The sequence below is a fragment of the Cantharellus anzutake genome (assembly GCF_015039405.1).
Source record: "Cantharellus anzutake strain C23 chromosome Unknown EI90scaffold_63, whole genome shotgun sequence".
NCBI lineage: Eukaryota > Fungi > Basidiomycota > Agaricomycetes > Cantharellales > Hydnaceae > Cantharellus > Cantharellus anzutake.
In genome coordinates, this window is record NW_024067013.1 from 294,900 (window position 1) to 314,885 (window position 19,986).

General features: G+C 48.4%; 9 protein-coding genes across 9 annotated transcripts; 4 read left to right on the plus strand and 5 right to left on the minus strand.

Moving 5' to 3' along the window:
- Nucleotides 1–1,296: 1,296 nt before the first annotated feature.
- Nucleotides 1,297–3,906, minus strand: EI90DRAFT_3076226 (uncharacterized protein). Its single transcript, XM_039061635.1, is given in 7 exon segments — nt 1,297–1,313; nt 1,326–2,064; nt 2,117–2,731; nt 2,784–2,919; nt 2,990–3,353; nt 3,402–3,737; nt 3,787–3,906. 6 exon segments carry the CDS (start codon nt 3,796–3,798, stop codon nt 1,350–1,352), a joined length of 2,178 nt encoding a protein of 725 aa, XP_038911356.1. The 5' UTR covers nt 3,799–3,906; the 3' UTR covers nt 1,297–1,313; nt 1,326–1,349.
- Nucleotides 3,638–4,959, minus strand: EI90DRAFT_2366551 (uncharacterized protein). The gene is made up of 4 exons (XM_039052933.1): nt 4,187–4,959; nt 4,074–4,134; nt 3,787–4,020; nt 3,638–3,729 (listed from the first exon to the last, which is right to left on the minus strand). Exons 1-3 carry the CDS (start codon nt 4,512–4,514, stop codon nt 3,828–3,830), a joined length of 582 nt encoding a protein of 193 aa, XP_038911357.1. The 5' UTR covers nt 4,515–4,959; the 3' UTR covers nt 3,638–3,729; nt 3,787–3,827.
- On the plus strand, nt 4,765–8,067 carry EI90DRAFT_3146937 (Vps16, N-terminal region-domain-containing protein; the record flags this gene model as incomplete). The annotated part of the gene is made up of 17 exons (XM_039065479.1): nt 4,765–4,817; nt 4,869–4,954; nt 5,008–5,114; nt 5,170–5,425; nt 5,483–5,610; nt 5,645–5,812; nt 5,852–5,884; nt 5,952–6,045; nt 6,099–6,301; nt 6,359–6,504; nt 6,544–6,859; nt 6,910–7,018; nt 7,076–7,224; nt 7,342–7,422; nt 7,557–7,648; nt 7,686–7,943; nt 7,995–8,067. 17 exons carry the CDS (start codon nt 4,765–4,767, stop codon nt 8,065–8,067), a joined length of 2,352 nt encoding a protein of 783 aa, XP_038911358.1.
- On the minus strand, nt 7,834–8,366 carry EI90DRAFT_2977346 (uncharacterized protein; the record flags this gene model as incomplete). The annotated part of the gene is made up of 2 exons (XM_039055909.1): nt 7,834–8,170; nt 8,228–8,366. 2 exons carry the CDS (start codon nt 8,364–8,366, stop codon nt 8,133–8,135), a joined length of 177 nt encoding a protein of 58 aa, XP_038911359.1. The 3' UTR covers nt 7,834–8,132.
- Nucleotides 8,367–8,608: 242 nt separating this feature from the next.
- On the plus strand, nt 8,609–9,755 carry EI90DRAFT_2366769 (uncharacterized protein). Its single transcript, XM_039052935.1, has 2 exons — nt 8,609–9,378; nt 9,429–9,755. The coding sequence occupies exons 1-2, from the start codon at nt 8,980–8,982 to the stop codon at nt 9,591–9,593; spliced, it is 564 nt and encodes a 187-aa protein (XP_038911360.1). The 5' UTR covers nt 8,609–8,979; the 3' UTR covers nt 9,594–9,755.
- EI90DRAFT_2366715 (uncharacterized protein) lies at nt 9,756–11,734 on the plus strand. The gene is made up of 4 exons (XM_039052934.1): nt 9,756–10,061; nt 10,114–10,853; nt 10,904–11,289; nt 11,340–11,734. The coding sequence occupies exons 1-4, from the start codon at nt 9,917–9,919 to the stop codon at nt 11,377–11,379; spliced, it is 1,311 nt and encodes a 436-aa protein (XP_038911361.1). The 5' UTR covers nt 9,756–9,916; the 3' UTR covers nt 11,380–11,734.
- A 258-nt stretch (nt 11,735–11,992) lies between these two features.
- Nucleotides 11,993–12,759, plus strand: EI90DRAFT_3076248 (uncharacterized protein). The gene is made up of 3 exons (XM_039061636.1): nt 11,993–12,066; nt 12,114–12,457; nt 12,504–12,759. Exons 2-3 carry the CDS (start codon nt 12,185–12,187, stop codon nt 12,663–12,665), a joined length of 435 nt encoding a protein of 144 aa, XP_038911362.1. The 5' UTR covers nt 11,993–12,066; nt 12,114–12,184; the 3' UTR covers nt 12,666–12,759.
- Nucleotides 12,760–15,541: 2,782 nt separating this feature from the next.
- On the minus strand, nt 15,542–16,988 carry EI90DRAFT_3076250 (uncharacterized protein; the record flags this gene model as incomplete). The annotated part of the gene is made up of 3 exons (XM_039061637.1): nt 15,542–16,474; nt 16,525–16,839; nt 16,886–16,988. Coding segments are annotated over 3 exons (866 nt in total), but the record flags the coding sequence as incomplete, so codon positions are not given.
- On the minus strand, nt 16,685–18,153 carry EI90DRAFT_2366856 (uncharacterized protein). The gene is made up of 4 exons (XM_039052936.1): nt 17,478–18,153; nt 17,346–17,426; nt 16,894–17,284; nt 16,685–16,793 (listed from the first exon to the last, which is right to left on the minus strand). Exons 1-3 carry the CDS (start codon nt 18,033–18,035, stop codon nt 17,018–17,020), a joined length of 906 nt encoding a protein of 301 aa, XP_038911364.1. The 5' UTR covers nt 18,036–18,153; the 3' UTR covers nt 16,685–16,793; nt 16,894–17,017.
- Between the last annotated feature and the right edge of the window lie 1,833 nt (nt 18,154–19,986).

Sequence of the window (19,986 nt, forward strand, 5' to 3'; positions counted from 1 at the left end):
TAAATTCAAGTTTAAATCCAAATTAAACAACGCTACACAGAATTACACCTAGACAAATTAATAAATTTCAATAAAGAAACAGCTCCGCAGGGCTCGGTTTATCTGTAAGTCAATTCCCAGGAACTTTAAAACTAACCCATAAAAATAGAATTAGCCAAAACACTCGGATTGGTACTTTATTTACAATAAATAACACTAGTACACTTCCCCATCCTAACTAAAGAACCAGGGAACAGCTTGGTGGTGGTCTCGTTTGAACCTCCCAACTGACCTTCCTTCGTTCTCTCCTTCAACGGATATGACACCCGGAGCATGCGGTGCACGGAGCGTGCGGGGCGGAGCACACATGCGGGTCCGGGTCCGGGCTAGTCAGGGTGTGTGCCCTGACATAAAGTATACAGGCTGGCCACACTCGGAAAACCAATGGCTCACATGTGACCACCTGACCCACACCTCCAACCTAGTTGAGTTCCATCAAACACACCCCCACACCCCAGGGAGAGAAAAAGAGAACTGCCCAGCCACTTTGAGGCAAAGCAGCTTAAGGGGGGGGTGATGTCAGGGCACACCTGCCTGACCCTGTGCCGCACCCTGCGCCATACTGCTCTACTCTGCTCCCCCTGCTATCACTCCCCATCCCTCCTTTCCCCTTTTCCCCTTTTCTCTCTATTTCTATTCTACAGTCGATTTCCCTTTTCTCCATGTACCACTACATACCTGACCCTGCTCCCCTGATCGCCACACATGCTGTGTGCACTCCCGCCTGCTGAGCAGCCACCTCCAGGATCTCCTGCAGAGACACCCAGGGAGGTGCGGCTGTGTGCAGAGATGATGTGGCTTCCCCCATGTGACCCTAACCACATGTATATAATAGCACCTGGGGTGGGAACAGAAGAAGCAGCCTTCTTCTCAACTTCCCACTTCAGACTAAGTGGTTGGGGATGCTCACCCTGCGACGGGACCACCGCTATGCATAGCCGACACCTGTCCCATTGAGTCCCTCGCACTGGGACCTCACCGCTTTCGGAGCTGTCCCTGACAGAAACCCTATTGAGACCTGTGGTGAGAACATGCTTCCGCAAAATGAGGAAAGTTTATTGAAACCTGGGTGCATCACAATCCTGGATCATCCTGGGTCATCCTCAGATTCTCATCCATGAACACCCCTACATCCCACATGGTCCTGACATAACACTTTGTTCTGTGTCACATATCCAGTATATATCCATATAAGCATGGTGTGTAAGGGCTGAGTGTGATATCTTATGTGATTGTATTGCATGGATGGAAGACAAAGGGGTCAATAAGCAAAAGTCTTTGATCAGATACATTTGGAATCACATTTTAATTTACATTTCATCAGACATATTCTCTGCATAATTGGTAATCCACAAGTCATGATCCTCCATATGATTCAGAGGCCACATTTGAGCAATTTCATCCCCATGAGACAATTCCTGAGGCAGGACAATGCCAAGAAAGGTTTCAAACTGCTGCTCAATTCCTGCTGTCGTAAGTATGTCATAGGTCTTAGGGCTTGAACCTCGGGCAGAGATCAAGTAGCGATTATATGAATCCCTTTGCAGCTCTTTGTCTTGAACATCCACCTCCAGCACCTTCAACTGTTTTTTGTCCTCAGGATTTTTTTTGCCCTTGGGAATTTGGTTCCTATGCGTGGATAGCCTATCTAGAGCACTCTGGTGCTCCCTCTTCAAGGCACCATATTGGAAGGACTTGGAATGCTTTGGGAGGGAGTAAGTGATGAACTCTGCTTCTCGATACTGGGAGTCGGTACCAAGCTCCATCAGCAGGGCAAGATAGGGGAGTGGGTCTTCAGGATCGCGGATAATTCCATTGGGTCGCAGGTTCCTTTGGGCACCAGTATCAGTATCTCCTTTCTTTTTGTTCTTGACTTGAATAACAAATCCCGACAGCTGGTCGCAATCAAAATTAGCCCCAGGATCCATGGAACCAAAATAAACCGGGCATAAGAAATCGATCGATGTTTGATTGAAGCAGCACTGCATTATGACCCCCCGAGCCCAGAGGTTAGAAAGTAAATTTCTGAGGAGCCTCGGTCAGCGAACACGTGAAGGAGTATACAAGGAATAACTACCGAGGAGGCGGCTCAGGTAAGGAAAAATCTCTGGCACCCCAATGTGTGAAATTGACAAATGCGTCACTGAAAGCCGTTTTGAAATCATCATCATTACACCAGTCCTTGCCAAAAAGCATTTCAAGGACGTCCAACAGATGAACGGGTTTCAGCAGGTTTCGGTGCCCCTCAGCATCAAATGGAGCCGCATAGTCGCGCGCGGTGAGGAGAAGGAAACGGGCAGCAAGTTCACCCATAAGACCCTTTTCGACCAGACCAGCAAGGCACAAATCTTGGCTCAACGTATCCAGAACCAAAGGTAACTGCCCAGGATGATCGTACAAGAGTAGTGCAGCACCCAAGGCCAGAACCGGTTCCGAGGGTGAATGAGTGTAGAATAACGCGTTGTCAACCGAGAGGCCCGTGAGGAGCCTCATGTGATGCGAGACGCTCCGATCGGCTAACATGACGGCCTCACGATTCGCTATAACAGGATCGAGGCAAAGCCGCTGTGAAAGCACAGCGAATACATGGCGCTTATCGTGGGGATGGAATCCTCCCTTATCACCGGCAGTGAGCTTGAAAGCCGCAATATTCACCAGTTCATTGCCTTTCTTGGGTAACATGGCGCGCCACCTAGCAGAAGTGAGTGGGTAATTGCCCTCGTGATCTGGAGGAAAGGACACACAATGGCCGCCCATATTGGCTGATATGCTCCATTGTTTCGAAATAACCGATCTTGACGGGTGTCAGGGATTTGGCATGCTCGCTGGCACACTGATCAAAACCAAGAGCAAAGTAGGGGGGTCTAGGCGAAGTTGTTCCTCTCTGAGTCTTGCGGAAACCACTGTGCGAAACAACAAGGTCTAGCTAGATAACTACATAAACACTCACTGTCTTGAGAACGAGGTGCAAAATACGCTACGCTTGCCTTCGTCCCCATAAAAACATACCACATTCTTACGGATTCGGCTTGGTTTTGCAATAAACGTAACATAATCCAGAAGCACATTCCCAACTCGTGAGCTTCATCAAAGTATGTGACGCACAGTGGGCCCTGGGGTAGGCCGTCGTAGGGTAGATCATCGGAAGGTGGTTCGCTGGGAAGGTTCTTGATGAACGCCATAAGGTTCTCAACCGCTTCCTTTGCACGCTCATAATAGGTCGGGGCAAGCCCGACGGCCTTTTCTGTTTCTTCCTTTGTTGTCCCATCGAGCTTGGGACTTTTCCCTGGTTTTGCATCATCACTTAAATGTAGCTAAGCCATCTATCAGCTTCAGCAGAGAGGACAAGAACGGAAATTTGCCTGGACGCGTTCCATCACCCTTTTGTAGAACTCCACCCGAAAATCTCGTTGGCCTTCCCCCTCCATTTTCTGGTGCCAACGACCAAGAACATCTGCCCTTGTGTAATTCTCTTGACGAAGCTCAACAACAATATCTTCGAGAGACTCTACCATAATCTCATGCGCAGCTGCAAGGAAATCAGCGATACCCGAAAGTGTGCTGATGCTAGGGCTATTGTCGCCGCACTTGGTCTTGAGCTCCCAAAAATAGGTGGACACGGGCTCGTCCGATAACGGGTAACCAGGATTATCCGGCCTACGAAGGCAGATAGGGAGGGCAAAGACTCGTCTACCAACCTAGAGCAAATAAGGTCATTCCTTTTTCAGGATCAGAGGACAAACACACCTCCGTCAGCATACGCGATTTCCCAACCCCAGAGCTTTGGACTACTGAGATGGCTTTGGCATAACGTGGTCGGTTGCGGTTTCCCGAATCCCGGTCGAGTTGGTCAAGGTGCCTAATGAAAGTGAGAGGCGCACCACCAACAAAAGGGGAACGGTATGCGGCAGCAAGCTCTGGCAGCTAATCAGAACCCTGGAAAAAATACAAACTTTAGACTCACTTTGTTTATTGAGAAGCCTGTAAACAGAGCTACGTGAGTAAGAAGTAAGGTCGATGTTGAACAAGCGTACTTAGCAATCAATCGAAGATTTGGGGAATTGGTATCCCTAGCGCGTCGCAGTCTCACTTCCACTGTACCATCAATTAATGACAATCAGTGCCTTGAATGCTGGTTGGTACATACCATACTCGATCAAGGGCCTCCATCGATTCTGTTTGAGAGCATCAGTGATCAATCCCCGACATTCAACATTGTTGAAGTTTTCCATGGTCGAGGAGGTCTGTTCGTTGTTTGGAACAACATCGAAAAACGCCTTCTCCAGACCGATAGTAAGAGCACCCAGAATGTTTGGAAGGAGATCATTCCACCTTGCTGGATCCGCCTCGGCGAACTCTAGGAGACTAGACGATGCTCGACTAAATGGCTGACTGGCCCGACGGATCACACCTAAATCTTTGTCACTTATTCTTGCAGGAGAGGAATATTTCACATCTTCCATCTTGTCAGCCATCGTTGAACCTGTGTGACAAGTCGTCCGCAGCTAAGCCAACCTTGTGTCACGGACCTAACGGCGTTAAGGTTTAAATTTCCGCTACTCTGTAGCGGGTCTTGTAAATTTTTCGACCCCTGATTGAACGCGTTTGATGACAAGGTCCTCTATTATTGCCAACCCAGGGCCCTCCCAACTCCTAGGTGGTTATGCTTATGATATGCGTGCGAATTTAGTGGCTGTTCGCTCGGCCTTGCGTGTGGTCGAATTCATGTCAGTGCAGCATCCCACTACTGCGTGGGAGGCAAATCAAGATGGCACATCGTTCTTTAGAAGATCCCAATGAGGGAAACGTCTCTTTAACGGCTTTATCAGGCGACAGGAGGTCTACGCGATGCAATGGAGCGTTGCATCGCTCTCCGATTTCATCGTCGCTGGTGCGAAACGTGGTGGACCGATAGGTGAAATCCCATCGATCATCAGGTCTTTCCGTTTTTCTCAAGACGATATGTAGCACTTCGCCGAAATGAGTCAGTTACTGTGCAATATGCGCAACATACCACATCCAAGCCCCAAGTACAGGTGTTCTCCTCTTCTGGGGCGCTGCTTATCACAATACCGGTGTGTCTGTGCGACATTAACTTGCTTATTGTGATTGCTGAATAACTTTTTGTAGTGGGAGCTAGGCAAAATAGTGAAAATGGGTTGGTCATATGATGAACAACTCGTCATACTCAACGAAGACGGTGTTTACCGGGTGTACGATCTCCAAGGAGAATACTCTCAGAATTCCCTGGGACAAGAAGCACAAGATTCAGGAGTCGTCGACGCTGTTATTCATGACTTTGGGATGGTGGCACTTACTGGTAATTTGGGTTTTATGGAAGTGAAAGGTTGGGAGGGTAGTAGACCAGTGTCATTGGCCTCCACAGGTAAGAGCGCCATGCATATTCCATAGCGAGCTTATTGGTGATACGTGAATGCTCCAGCTCTGTCGCAGCCACCGCTGTGTTGGGACATTGTTCCCCCCGATCAAAGTCTCAATTGTCATGTCGAAGTATTGCTCCCATATGAAAATACTATACTGAGTGTTGATAGCTTGGAAAGCATTGACCAAGTACGCAACATAATGGCCTTCTGTAATCTATCAGCAAATTCCCAGGGGACCTTTTCAACACATAGTCATTTCCCCAAGTGGAAAGGCCATCGCTCTATTGACTGGCTCCGGGACTCTTTGGGTCGTATCATCAAATTTTCAGGAGAGTTATACCGAGTATGATACAACGACTGAAGGAATGCAAGGCCCGCCGCAACAACTTGTGTGATGCGGTAACGATACATTGGTTATGAACTGGGAGATGACAGTGGTTATGGTTGGTCCTTTCGGGACTGTGCTAAAGTGAGGTTATTCTGGGCTATTTGCTTGGATACCCGACTCAACCCTCCAATCTTACACAGATACATTACACCTCGCCAACACATCTCATTTCGGAGATCGACGGCGTCCGGATAATCAGCAGCGATAGGTGTGATTTTTTGCAGAAGGTGCCCCGTAAGTCTGTTCGATTTTGCTATGGAGCCGAGATGATCTCTAAGCTTTTCCAGGGCCATCAGAGATGGTCTTTAAACCTGAATCTACTTCTGCGGCCGCAATTCTTTTTGACGCACTTGAACTATTTGAGAAAAAGTCCCCGAGATCGGATGAAATTATTCGAAGTATACGACCAGAGCTTGCCGGGGCCGTTGATACATGCATTGCAGCAGCAGGGCACGAGTTTGAGCCATATTGGCAAAAGCGCTTGTTGAATGTAATGTCCTTTTCATCGTGCCGTTGAGATTGAAGTAACGTGTATTGACTCTTCCAGGCTGCATTGTATGGTCGTGCTTTCCTCGATCTCTACAACCCAACAGATCTCGTGGAGATGGGTCAAGCGCTTAAAGTGTTGAACGCTGTTCGTTATTTCGAAATCGGCATACCCATCACTTATACCCAGTATGCTCTTATCTCCACGTCGTCATAAATCATTAGCAGCTCATCCGGCGACGGCAGGTACATCCAAGCTTCCCCTCACCATCTCATCAACCGCCTCACCACACGCAATCTCCACCTCCTTGCGCTTCGGATATCTATGTATATCAAGCTTAAACCTGACGTCGTACTTCGACATTGGGCGTCTGCCAAGATCTCGCAATCGAGAGCGGAGATCGACGAAGAAACAAAACGGGCGAAGAATGACGATGAAGAAGTCTGTAGGTTGATTGTTGCTAAGTTCGAGGCTCTTGGACCGGAGGCGTCCCAGGGTGTGAGTTACTCTGAAATCGCGAAGAAAGCTTGGAGTGCTGGAAGGAGTCGTCTGGCTACGATGGTTGGTACTGCTCCTGCAAGAGTCATAGATGGGAAAATAACACGTGTCAGCTTTTGGATCATGAACCGAGGGCAGGAGACCAAGTCCCGTTGTTACTTACGATGAATGAAGGCCAGCTGGCCCTCACTAAAGCGGTTGACAGCGGAGACACCGATCTGGGTTTGCTCCAAGGAATATCTCCCACGTCTCATTGACTTACAATTCTGATGTTCACAGTTTATTATGTATTACTTCACCTCAAACCTCGCCTAAATCTGGGGGACTTCTTCCGATTGATAGAGGAAGGCGGCCCAAAGCTGAAACTGGCGGCAGATTTACTTCAGGTTTGCGCCCGGCAACAGAACAGAGAACTATTGAGAATTCTGGTTCCAAGATGACAGGAGGACTGAAAGTGCAACGTTGGCTTTGGAAGAAGCTGCGAATGCGACGGTAAGCTAACAGCCCAGGGTGTGTTACCAGGGTACTTACGAGTCAGCACTCAGGGCCTAGCAGCGAAGATTGAGAATATCAAAATTGCGGCTAAATTTTTCTCGGAGGATAAACAAAGGACTTTTGAAGCCAAAGTAGGAGGAATTGTCCCTGTTCAGTGACGTGTGACTGATGATGAGTAGATGATGGATGAATATTTCAAATTGCTCGCCTTTCAGCAGCAGCTCTAGACGAAACAAAACAATTCGTTGGCCTCAGTATTACAGAGACCATCCGAGCATGCATTGTCGCGGGTCTTCACAAAAAAGTGGAACGATTGCGAAACGACTTCAAGGTGCCTGACAAAAGATTCGTCCGAGTGTTGAATTTCAGTATGATCCTCAAGCCGCGTATTTAGATGGTGGTATACCAAACTTCACGCTTTGGTGGATGTCAAAGATTTTGACGGGCTGGATGCATTCGCCAAATCGAAGCGTAGCCCCATTGGTTACGAGCCTTTCGTCGAGTATCTCGTGAGTCAGGGATACCCAAAGCAAGCAGCATCCTTTGTCCCCAAGTGCGACTCTAAGTTACGGGTGGATCTATACGTCAAATGCAATGAGTGGAAGATGGCGGCTCAAGAGTGCAAAGAACGAGGGGAAAAGGCAAAACTTCAGTGAGTGGCATGGGATGTCTCTAACACAGCACTAAATGCGAGGCGACGCAGGGAACTGAAACACTTGAGTCCGAATAACGTCGTAGCCAGGGAACTTGATGGGGTGCTTCTAACTATGGGTTGACTTTGATGTTAAGTCTCGAATTATATGGGTTCGGAATGGGTTAATGGTACGTGTTCTGAATTCTTCTACCCCCCAATGTTCTTGTCTTTGGATCGTTCCATACCTAGACGGTACAGAAGCTGAGTGAACTGCGCGCCGCAAGCGAGGAGCAATGACTCACGATTGTACTGTAGTAATTTTTCGATGAGATCAACGTGGGTTAAAACCATGCGTCGGCAGCAGTATCGCCTTAGCCCCAATTCAGTGAGTGCATTGCTGGAGAGCGATATCAGATTCTTTCCAAGAAAGCATTGAGCCATGCCACACACCGCGAACTCGTTTCTTGCACTATCTGTTGGACGCGTTTGTACTGGGAATATGAGGAAGGGGGGCCCGGAAATGCCGTCAAGACCATTAGGGAGGACAACGACACGCTCTGGGAGTATATATCTGCTGGAAAATCCGCAGGATCTTCACTAGCAACTTCTTCGAATGTTCTTCGTCACAACGCACCGTCATCATCAAAGTTTCTCAAAATGCGGTTTCTACATATGTTGAAGAGCTCTCGAAGAGACTGGACGCAAATCTTCACATTGATACCTCTTGAAAGAAGACAATCTCGACCATTTCATCGTTACGCCACACGAGGCGAGCCACTGCCTCTTCGAAAACGCACCCGGAAGAATTACTAGCCAAAAGGCTTGACCAGACTCTTCATATCTCCCCGAATACTGCAACTTCTGAGGCCGGGAAGCTAAAGGGGAACGCCACGACTGTTGACGACCCAAGACAGGTCGCCTCCCAAGCGTTGGTTGATTTGAAAATCTCATCACAGAAGCTCGCCGATGCCGTCCAGCTTGGATGGAGAGTATCTACCCCTATTAAAGATATCTCACGGAAGTCGTTGGATAGTTCTCTATCCATCGCTTGTAAATGTATAAGTCAACTGAGAGCATCTCCTGTTGCACGTCCAATGGATGTAGAGAAATCGGCAGCTCAGATTATTGGGCGCGCGATTTCATTGGAACTGGTGAATCCGTCCTTGAAACTTTGTTGTCCACTTGCTCACCAGCAGCTTTCGCTCGGTTTGAGGATGCCTCGAGGTTACCCTTAGAGGCGCGACCGTATGTTCTGAAACTCGTCTGCCCGCTGCTGCCACAGATGGGTGGAGAATTCTCTGGGCCCTCCGGGGAGGCGGGCGTCGCGTTCGGTCTTCCCTCGCCAGCCTCGGGGAATGTTGTCGATGATGACAACCTGCCGTCGTTGGCCGCAGCCTACCAACTTCATAGTCTTCAGTCATACCATCCATTGGCAACTGAACAAACTATTGATGTACGCCATTCAGTCAAACAATAAGCCCAACATCTCACCATGTCATACAGGCGTTCTTGAACAACGGCACCTTGCTATCGTGGTCAACCGTATTGCATCAACACCTGTCCGGTCACAGTGCGCCGCCCTTTTTACGAGCGCCTTTCAGGCTGCAGCGAAATGTGGGCCTCCGCTATCGGCTTGTACTTTGTTTCGTATCCGCGCTTGGAGTTTGAAGTGTCTCCTTTCAAGTCCCATTTTGAAGGAGGGACCTTTCTGGGATCAGGCGGGGAAATACTCCGCCTCCTACATTCGAGCTGTCGGCGATAACGCACGACAGCCGGTGGCTGGCTTGTTGGACGACCTATTCTTGCAAGCATCGGAGCGCAAAGACACCTCCAGATTTTTCCATGGGAAAGGGTTCATCGGCATATGCGAGTATGGTTTGAAACTGGCTAGACTAGTGAGTGTTATCACTCTATTCAGGCTTTATCATGGCTGTTTTAACCCCCCCTTCATTCAGACAAAAAGTCGCTCTGAAATTGACCGCTTCAAATCAATGCTCGAAAATGCGTCGAAGAGTCTTGAGTCTGACAGCCAAGATGACGATGTGCAAAAAGGCGCTGACCTCAAGGTCGTTCGGTTGTGTACCATGGTGTCGGACTATAGTTCAATATTGGAGATTTTGCACTCCGATCCTCAAGGTCCGTTCTCCGAGGTTGTTGTCGGGATTTTCTGACTTCAAAAACCATGTAGCCGACTTCAGCGCTCTTCGCTTGGGTGCCTTAACCGTCGATGAATGCACCCAGCTGATTGCCGAGGGAGCGATTGCCCCTGAGAGCACCCGAAAGATCAACGCTGAGCTCAATAAACTAAGGCAAAGGTGTACTCAACTCCTAGTCTCTCGTTTTGAGCATTTAGAAGCCGATGATAATGAAGTTGAAGCTTCTGTGGATGGCTCATCGCGACCAAGCACCCCTGTTGCGAGACGAACAAAGTCTCACGATGCGTTGCAAGGCGCATATACCGTTGCTGCCTCCAAGTTACTTTCCGCCGTATCGATTCACTTGACAAATTCTCAGGTGGCACCCGTTGCGGAGTATGGTGTCTCATGCGTTGACTCACTGATATGCCTTGCTCGTATCAATTTAGCACAACCAGGCATTCACCCAAGAACCATTCGAGAGTCCCTGGATCGAGCTGCGTCAGTTGCCCGCAAATTGGCATCTGAACTAGATGCCCAATCGAGTGCACTGTTGAAGTCCACATCTTCTGCCTTCTGGACTGTTGCGGTTACTTTATTTAATCGGGGTCAGCATGCGACAGCTGTACCTTTCCTGACCCAATCTTGTCACCTGGTACAAGAATTGCAAGGGTTAAAGTTGCCAAACGCGGCAGATCAAGGGCTACAGGCTAACCAACTTTCAATATCCAACGTCTTGCCTAAGCGTTGGGAGTTGCTTGGCTTCTGTCAGTCACGCACCGGAGATCGTAGGGTACGAGGCCACCCCCTTCCCTATGTCAGATCACTCATCTTCGCATCCAGCTTGCATATGATGCGTTTCAACGCGGCATTGTTTCTTCACGACATTTTTTCCCCCAAGTTGCAGGATTATCTCACCGGATTCTGCCCGCGAATCTCTTTCTTTCGAGCCCTGGCATGCGATCCCTTGAGTCGCTCCTGGAGAGGTTGACGCTTTTCACGACCCACGAGCTGCTTGATTGTTCTCCCGTCACACTGCTTGACATTTTCTCTGACATGGACATTCCTACCACTGACGAGGAAAAGGAGGCAATGCTTATGGAAGTCCAATTGTCAACGCTCCGCAGACATCCTGGCTTTCGCTTAAAAGAAAGTCAAACAATGCAAAAGAAGATCATGGACAGCTGCCTCGTCGTATACAATCTGGAATATCCGATTCGCCGAATACGGTGAGCGAATCCTGAGAAGACGATGACTTGTCTAACATACGGGATGCAAGGATTCTCATGAAAATGTTAACATTTTTTTTACCTCAATAACGATATTGCTGCTGCCATTGAAACCCGGAACGAACTTCAAAGGCTGCTGTGCCTAGATGCTCACACAGTCAGTGCCCCGAACCTGGACTCCATTCCAAAGCGATATGGAGACACTCGTGATGCTCTCCTGACACCTTTATTCCACAATTCGCTACTGTGTCGCTGCTCTCAGCTCTTATCACGCATCGTTTGGGGGATTCTGCCACACTTTTATGTGATATCCGCTCCCAAGCTTCTTTGTCGGTGATAATTTTTCGCGATTACGTGCTCCCTGCGCAATCCGAAATCGAACATAGTGCCTCTGGTGCTCTTAAAGAAATTCAGAACAGATCACCCAGGAGAAAACAGCGCACCAAGGGGAAATTGATGCAGGCGTCTAAGAGTGCGTTGTCAGCTCTCCTCACTTCATCCTGAGCCTTACGTTTTATAGAAACGACGAAGGCAATCAGTTCTACACCCATCAATTGTCTACTCGGTGCTACAAAGCCATCACAGGCGAAATTTGACGACATCGAGTTTGTCGACTCCCACCTAGGTCAGTCTTACGAGACTGACACAATTTGGGGTCTAATAGTTTCTCAGATCTTCTTGGGCGGATTTTCGGTAGTGTAGGGCTCATCGTCCCAAAATTGGAGGTTCTGCGAGTCAGATTGGGTCTGGCGAAGTTCCCTGGAAGATGGGAAAATAGTGAGTTCCACAGAACTTTGCACAACATCCTCACAACCTCCATTTAGCCAGAATTAGGATTTTAGTATATTTAGCCCGGGAATACCGTTGTTTGGAATATTTTCAGCGCGCAACCACTATGTATGCCGAGGCCTTCGCGGTATTGGGTGATTACAAGGGCACTGTCACGAAAGAAACACAGGTGGAGTTATTCCTTCAGTACGCAGTCCACATAGCAAGCACGGGAGACGCAGATCAGGCGTTAGCAGGGTACAATAATGCTTTGGCACTGATGGAGATTATCGAAGCAGAGAGGCCATCATCGGGACCGAGCAAAGCTAACTTCCGACTCTCATCATTACTAACAGCTGCACTGGCTTCTCAGGCATTTTCCTCCATCCAAATATCGAGGGTGTGTCCTTCAATGTTGAATACATCAGCCACTAAAGAACCTACAGGACAATGTGACAGCTGGGATTGATGGCTTACTGCAATCTCTCTGCCTGTCATCAGCAAAAAATTGTTATGCTCCTGAGTGCTCCGGAGTATCGAGAGCACTGGGAGAATCAGGAGGAGATTGGCCGGTCCAGGAACAGCCCATTTCCTCCGGAGTTGGCTAGGTACTCCAGGGCACTCCCAGGAGGGCCTGGAGCATTGCTTTGTGCACAAACATATCCAGTAAATACAATTTAAATGCTTCAAAGTGTATAGGGGTGAGAAGCTTCTGGGAGCTCCTGGAGCATTTGAAAATGAAAAGGAAAAAAAGAGGGAAGATCCCCCATGAATACCTCCTACCACAAGACAAACACAACAAGACACTGCTTAACATTTAGATCAAACACTATACTATATATCAAGGACACTGAGACTCACCAATACACAATCAAAATTTATGGCCTGATATATGATTAATCTGGCAACTTAATCACTTTCGGGCTGGCAGAATATGGGGGAGGGGGAAATGGGGGAGAATGAGGGGGAGAATGAGGGGGGGAATGAGGGGGGGATATAGAGGGAAATGAGGAAAATTTGAAAAATAGGGACTTCTAAAAAGTTGAAAAAAATAATTAGGGAAAAAATCAAAAAAATTCAGGAACTGTAGTGCCTTTGAAGTGCTTTCAGGATATATAATTATTTGCAAAATCGAGGAAGAAATGATGGAGAAAAATGGAAAATACTTTCGGAGACCCGAGAAATAATGAGAACTGAATTGATGGGAAAGTCTGAAACTTGAATAGGGAAGTGAGGGGAAGCCTTGTAGCATTGTTATTTTCTGCTGTTCTAATTTTTCCTGATTGTTCTTGGTCTCACTCCCAGCTGCTACTGGATACTCCTGGATACTCCTGGAAGCTCCTGGGAGGGTCCAGGAGCAGCTAATGGAAAATACTTTTGGAGACCCAAGAACTGAATTGATGGGAAAGTCTGAAAATTGAATAGGAAAGTGAGGGGAAGCCTTGTAGCATTGTTATTTTCTGCTGTTCTGATTTTTCCCGATTCTTCTTGGTCTCATTCCCAGCTGCTCCTCAATACTCCTGGAAGCTCCTGAAAGCTCCTGGGAGGGTCCAGGAGCAGCTGGGAGTGAGACCAAGAACAATCAGGAAAAATCAGAACAGCAGAAAATAACAATGCTTACAAGGCTTCCCCTCACTTTCCTATTCAATTTTCAGACTCCCCCATCAATTCAGTTCTCATTATTTCTCGGGTCTCCGAAAGTATTTTCCATTTTTCTCCATCATTTCTTCCTCAATTTTGCAAATAATTATATGTCCTGGAAGCACTTTAAAGGCACTATAGTTCCTGAATTTTTTTTTGATTTTTCCCTAATTTTTTTTTTTTCAACTTTTTAGAGACCAAAATTTTCCTCCCACTGCTCCTGGCACATTACATACTCCTCACCACTCCCAGCTGCTCCTGAACCCCCTCCCAGGAGAACACTATTGGCTCCAGGAGTGCCCAATCTGCTGTTTTGTCTCCCACATGCTCCAGCCACTCTTGATGCTCCGGAGCATAACGGACTTTTGCTGATGGTGGTCCTGTGCTGCGGAACTACTTACTCAGTTGCATGAAACTTCCGTTTCTGTGCTGCCTGGGACACTAGAGGTTTGAATCCTACAGCCACTGCCTGCAGATGTATGCCCAGAACTGCTCAAAAAGATGCAGGGACTGACTCCGACCATCAAATGGTCTGGAGAGAATAACTCGAAGATATTCCACAACTGGCTGCACTCCTGGCTAGCCTATATGTCATCGTGTGGGTGGAAGGGTGAAGCTTATAACAAGTTTCACGTCCACACTTTGACAACTGCCGTTGAAGGCGAGGCACAAGACCTCCTGATGCACTATATATGCATTGGAGTGCAGAACAGGTACACAGAGTCCACTTCAAAGTGATGGCCTCACACTCATTCACTCCAATTTCTCCCACTGACATGTACAAATTGCCCACTTTAAAGTGGCGATAACAAAACACTCATTGATAATTTCAAATTCAATGTAATTTCCTCCTGTTTCCTTTTTTTTCTCCCTCTTTAACCATGTATGTGTTAGAAGTTGCAGCCCAACGCCACTGGTGGTCAAGGGAGTCACCCGGGCCGGACATTCACGCTTTGGGAAGGGGAGGGGCGCTTTGAGGCACAAACGGCGGCAACCTCTTGGACTCTTTGTTTTTGCGCTTTGCGCTTTTGTTTTCAACTTGTTGTTTACCATTTATGTTTCACCTCAGTGGCGTAGAGTCATTACAAGATGTATATAAGGACCGGACTTGCGCTAGCAGCTGATACCTCACTAATTGAGGTATCGCGCTGCGCAGGCAAGTCCGTCCATCACTACTCATACCTAACTAATTGAGGTATCGCGCTGCACAGTCATCACAGTATGCATCGCATATGCAATGCAAGGGGGAGAATGTCAGGGCAATAGCCCTGAACCCCAAGCCATATGTAATCACAATGTACATAAAGTCATGTGGGTAAGTGGGAACTTCTGTTAACCGCTTACACACACCATAAAATACATACCATCATATCACTTATGGCCTTGTGTGCTGAGCAACCCCACTGAGACCTCACATAGACCCTCTATCCATTTTCAAACAGTATCTGTCCTTATGGGATTTGCACTTCCCCCACCTGCCAGAGCTATGGTTGCATTCTTTGGGTTGCATGCCCACTAATTCTTGGTATATTGACAAATTGTGCAATCTTTTTCTGGGAAGAGAGTTTGCTGGCCACTCCCTGAGGTCTGGAGGTGCAACTGCTCTGGCCTTGGCTGGGACTTCTTTGGTGATATTCAGCGTATTGGTCACTGGAGTTCTGAAGCCTTTCACATTTATCTTCATCAGATTCTGATTCTGCTGCAAGGCATGCTGGCTGGAGTATCCGCATTCAATGGGCATCATGCTAATCAGTTATCCCTAATTGCACCACCAGCCGCCCCTCCACCATCCTAGTTATCAAATCGAGGTTATGGGTCACACAATGCCTGTGCACATCAATCCACCAGCTCAGGTTCCGGCCGTTACACTAAGTGCTCATACCATCTGATTAGATGTGTCATAAATGCTTCCTACAGCATCAAAATCATCAAAAACCCGTCTCATATAACACATAAAGTACCACCACATCTGACCAATGTATTCTCATCGGCTGTTGGGTAGTTGTTGTAAATAAATGCCATGAAACATTTCCCGGGCATTTAAACGATATACGGGATTTTCCGACAATTTCAAGTGACGCTGTCACATGCAAGAGGGGGCAAACATATGCCTGATACGTGATTTCAAGGATGCACTATTCACAAAGACACCATGCGAAGTGCTGGAAGAAGAGGACAAGCAGTTGAACGAGTTAAACAGGAGGTCGAAAGTGGAGTGGCAGCATAACTGATATTACATAAAGATGGAGAAGAAATATTCATTTTCAGCGTCAGAAGTTACGTAATTGTGGGCTGGGGAAGTGAACTCCAGGGTCGCACTCGCCCAATTTATGCGGATAACTTATTGAGGCGCGAGAATTCATTGAGGAATCGAGAGCAAGAGTCCGCTCCTTGCTCTGCACAATACCGCCCCAATGACTTCGTCATTTCGGAATAGCGCGGCTCACGATCCCCAACGAACTCCATAGCCATGAGTGCCAACGAGAAGAGGTTGACAATATCTGGAGAATGGATGGGCTGTTCCTGCGCAGTCGATAGGGCACACACCGCGTTCCATACCATGGCCATCAAGGATAATGTGAGGGTGGTATCCCAGGAGTGTTCACTCTTGAATTGGTTGGCAGAGTTGCGATGAAACCAGCTTGTGAAAAACGATCGCTTCATGCATCCAGCGGCGAGAAAGTGTGAGCATTGAATTTTACATCCGGGGATAAATCGACTGTTTGATTCTTGAGAAAGTGATGCGTAGGCATAAACTTGGCCAGGGGGAAAGATACTGAGGATAGAAGCATTAAATAGAATCCGGCAGGCATCGAAATTACTTACACCGTTTGGCCAGGTGAGAGAACAAAAGAGGCAAAACGATACGGAGCTTCGTAGAGGTATGAAAAATCCAGGTTGGGGTGCGCGTCTGCGACGCCGAAACAGCTCCTGATAAACTCGTCTTCTTTGAGGACAGGAATGAAGAATATGGCATAACCTTGAAGGCAGTGAAGGCTAGTGCCAATGCCGTTTGGACCCTGGCAAGGGGGGTGTATAGAGCCAGCGGCCGCGACAATCAGATATCGCCAGCCTCGGTCACCAATTGGGCCGTCCTGCAGAGGAAAATCTTCCAGTGCCGCCTCATGAGTATTAAGGAGGCTGTAATGATGTGAGACACGTGGCCGAGAAAAATGAATAAACACACCTCTCTACCAGCTGAAAGTGGCTAGCGGATGGTTGGGTAAAGATCAATGGCCTGGATCTCCGCCAATCACATATCTCGCGAAAAGCATCACCTGGGGCCATCTTTAGGGAGGGGTCGGTCGATGCAATATGGTCAGAATCTAAAAGTAGGTCGGTCAACAGGATGAAATGATGGGAGACACAACTTGCCGATACACCGAACCTTGGGCTCAACTTTAACGATGCCAGAGAGGCAAAACGGGACCTGCGGTGTTCGGTCCACCAAGACGATCGGGGTACCGTCGTTAACTTTACCCTGAAACACTCGTGCGCCCATCGCTAACGCTTGCTTTGCTGTCATCAAAACGGGCTTCCAATTTTTGGAATCATGCCGCGGAGATTCCAAGTACTGCTTCAATTTCTTTAGGGACGGCTTCAATGCGGTCAGTTGTCAAGGTGGGAAGGAATGGGAAACGACTCACAGAATTTCCGCGGTACGGAAAAACGAATGCCTCAGTCTGGGAAAAACAAGGGATGACACGCAAGTCTACGGAATGGAGGAGCTGTGGAGGAACCTGTTAGCTTCGTTTGGCTTCGGCCTATACTGAACTTACCTTTGACCTAGCATCTGCATTGAGCCCTGGGACGCCCAGCGTTTTGTCTATATTGGAGATGGGGGGCCACATCTTGCAGACGTCTAGAGACAGAGGGGGTACCATTCCCTTGGTCCCGTAACATTCCTGAATCTGCCCAGTCCCCAATTTAATCCGTTTCCGCGCACATGTCCTGTTCCCGAGTTGATATCGCCCCCCACGGGGGCGTTTGTGGCCAGTGGACAAAGACGTCTGGGTCAAAGGCCGGCTCTGTCTAGACTCCTTTTGACCGGTGGTCGATTCTTCATCCCTGTCATCCGGAGCGTTGGGTGCTGACTGTGGGTGGACGGTAGGAATGGTCGATGGTTTGGGGATGATCGGGTCGGCAGATGACGGGGTCGGGGTAATGATTGGGATTTCGGCGGCTGCAGGGGATTGAATTGTCGAGGAATGCGAGCTCGAGGCTTGCTCCACGGAGGATGGAGCGGTAGAGGCGGATTCATTCCCGATTTCCCTGGGGTCCATGTCGGGAGGGCTAATGACGGAAGTGATGGTTTGAGGTATATATGGCAAGACCATTGTCCATGCGGCATGGAATTTGTCAAGGTCGTGTTGCGAAATCTGCCCTGTCTGCGAAACAGAAAATACGAGATTAAGCACGGCACTCTCGAGCACCTTCCGAAGGCCATTCGATTTCCTGAGCCCCCCGCGCAAGACAGCATACGACAGCATGCCGGTGATGGAAGGAAGAGCCGATGGGTTAGTGAGAGTGGCATCGAAGAGCAAGACAAGTGGCGATACCAATATCGCCATAGTGAAGGGGCTAACATGGGAGTAACTGCCAAATCGTCAGTGTGGTCTACGTAGAATAAAACGGCTTACCGTTCAGAGCAAGCGCAGTGACACTTTTCCTATGATGTGAACACTGATCTTCAGGGAAAGATGGGAAGGGACAAGTTTGACAACACTCACAAAAAACTTCTCCGGTCCCAGCTCTCTCATCTCTCTCACAGCGGCGGCACAATAGTAGATGTGACTTATCATACGGAGCTGCTGGGACGTCATTTCTAGCCGTGATGCGCAGTTGATGAGGTCTTGAGTGGTGGGAACTGTGTTACCAGGAGGGAAGGACGGGGAAGTGATTTTCAGAAAATGGGGGAACTGCCGACGTAATGCAACGAGGCGCTCTGGTATCCTGTCCAACCAGTACCGCACAGCCCACCTGTCCCTATCATGGGGTAGAGAAATGAACGGTAGCACGAAGCCAATTGCTGCCATATCGGGGGAGAGCTGGTCCATCGCCCAATGGGCGCGAACGAAGAGAGCAGAGGATGTAATAAGGGGGAAGATATCCTTGGCTACTCTCGATTTGAACGTAGGGTGTGAGGCGGATGCGCACAGGTGAATGTCTGACTTGGTGGCCTTCCTCCAGGCATCGAACCCTTGGAGGTATTGCGCAAGGAGCTGAAAGGTCGACCCTGGACCACCGGAAGGTCGAAACTCCTTGAGGGTATCACGAACCAGATCGACAAAAGCTCCAAACTCTTGGGGCATGCCTTGCAATGCGCTGTCATCCTTCATGGCAGGGTTGGCAATCTGGGTTACCTTGCGCTAGGACCCCGGCAAGCTCCGAGAACCCTCAGGAAAGGGCCGAAAATCAGCGCTTCCTCCGATCCAAGGAAGGGCCAAAGTCGAGATATAGCCCGAGGGCATGTAAAAAAAGTAAACAAGTACATGCCAAGTAAGCCGCAGACCCAGGAAGAAGGGCAATCTCGGGGGCACGACCAGCTACCTGGCAGGACCAGGAACCCTGCCCCACTCGCCGCACCAGGGCGGGGCCTACTATGTAGGCTCTCAAACTTCCACTGAGAGGGATGAGGCCCAGACACACCTTCCGGCGGCATAGACACCCCCGAACTACCCCCGCCCACTCACTACCAAAGAAACCAAAAAACCGCTAAGAAATCAACTGGAAAAAAATAACGAATATCTACACGCAACGGCTGTTCCAGAAATCGAGATACACCAGCAGGACCCTACCCCAAGAACTGAGTTGAATACTAAACACTGGATCGAAATACAACCTGAAATTAGATGTGCCATACCTCCCCAATGAAATAAAAATGAACTTACCTGCGTGGCACCACCTAAGTAAAAAAACCAATGGTGCACACCAAGATGGAAGCTTGCAGGCGAAATGCCTGAGAAAAAAAACCGGAGACCTAGTCATACAAGCCAGCATCGCGGAAAAAGCGACTCACCACCTGAAATCCAAAAGCTGCCCATGCCGGCCCTGCACAACCTACAGATCCAAGAGCTGCAAAAACCCCAACACCTGCTATAACTCTGCAGAGAAAATCCTAGGGAACCTAACCATGAAATTCAACCCATATGATCTAGAACCCCAAAAACCCCCACAGCAAGTACTATACAAACAAGGCCAGAACCACATTTTCGAGGCTCCAATGAGCACCCTCAAGCTCTGACACAACACCTATGCCACACATTTTACCATTTTTTTCAATTTTTT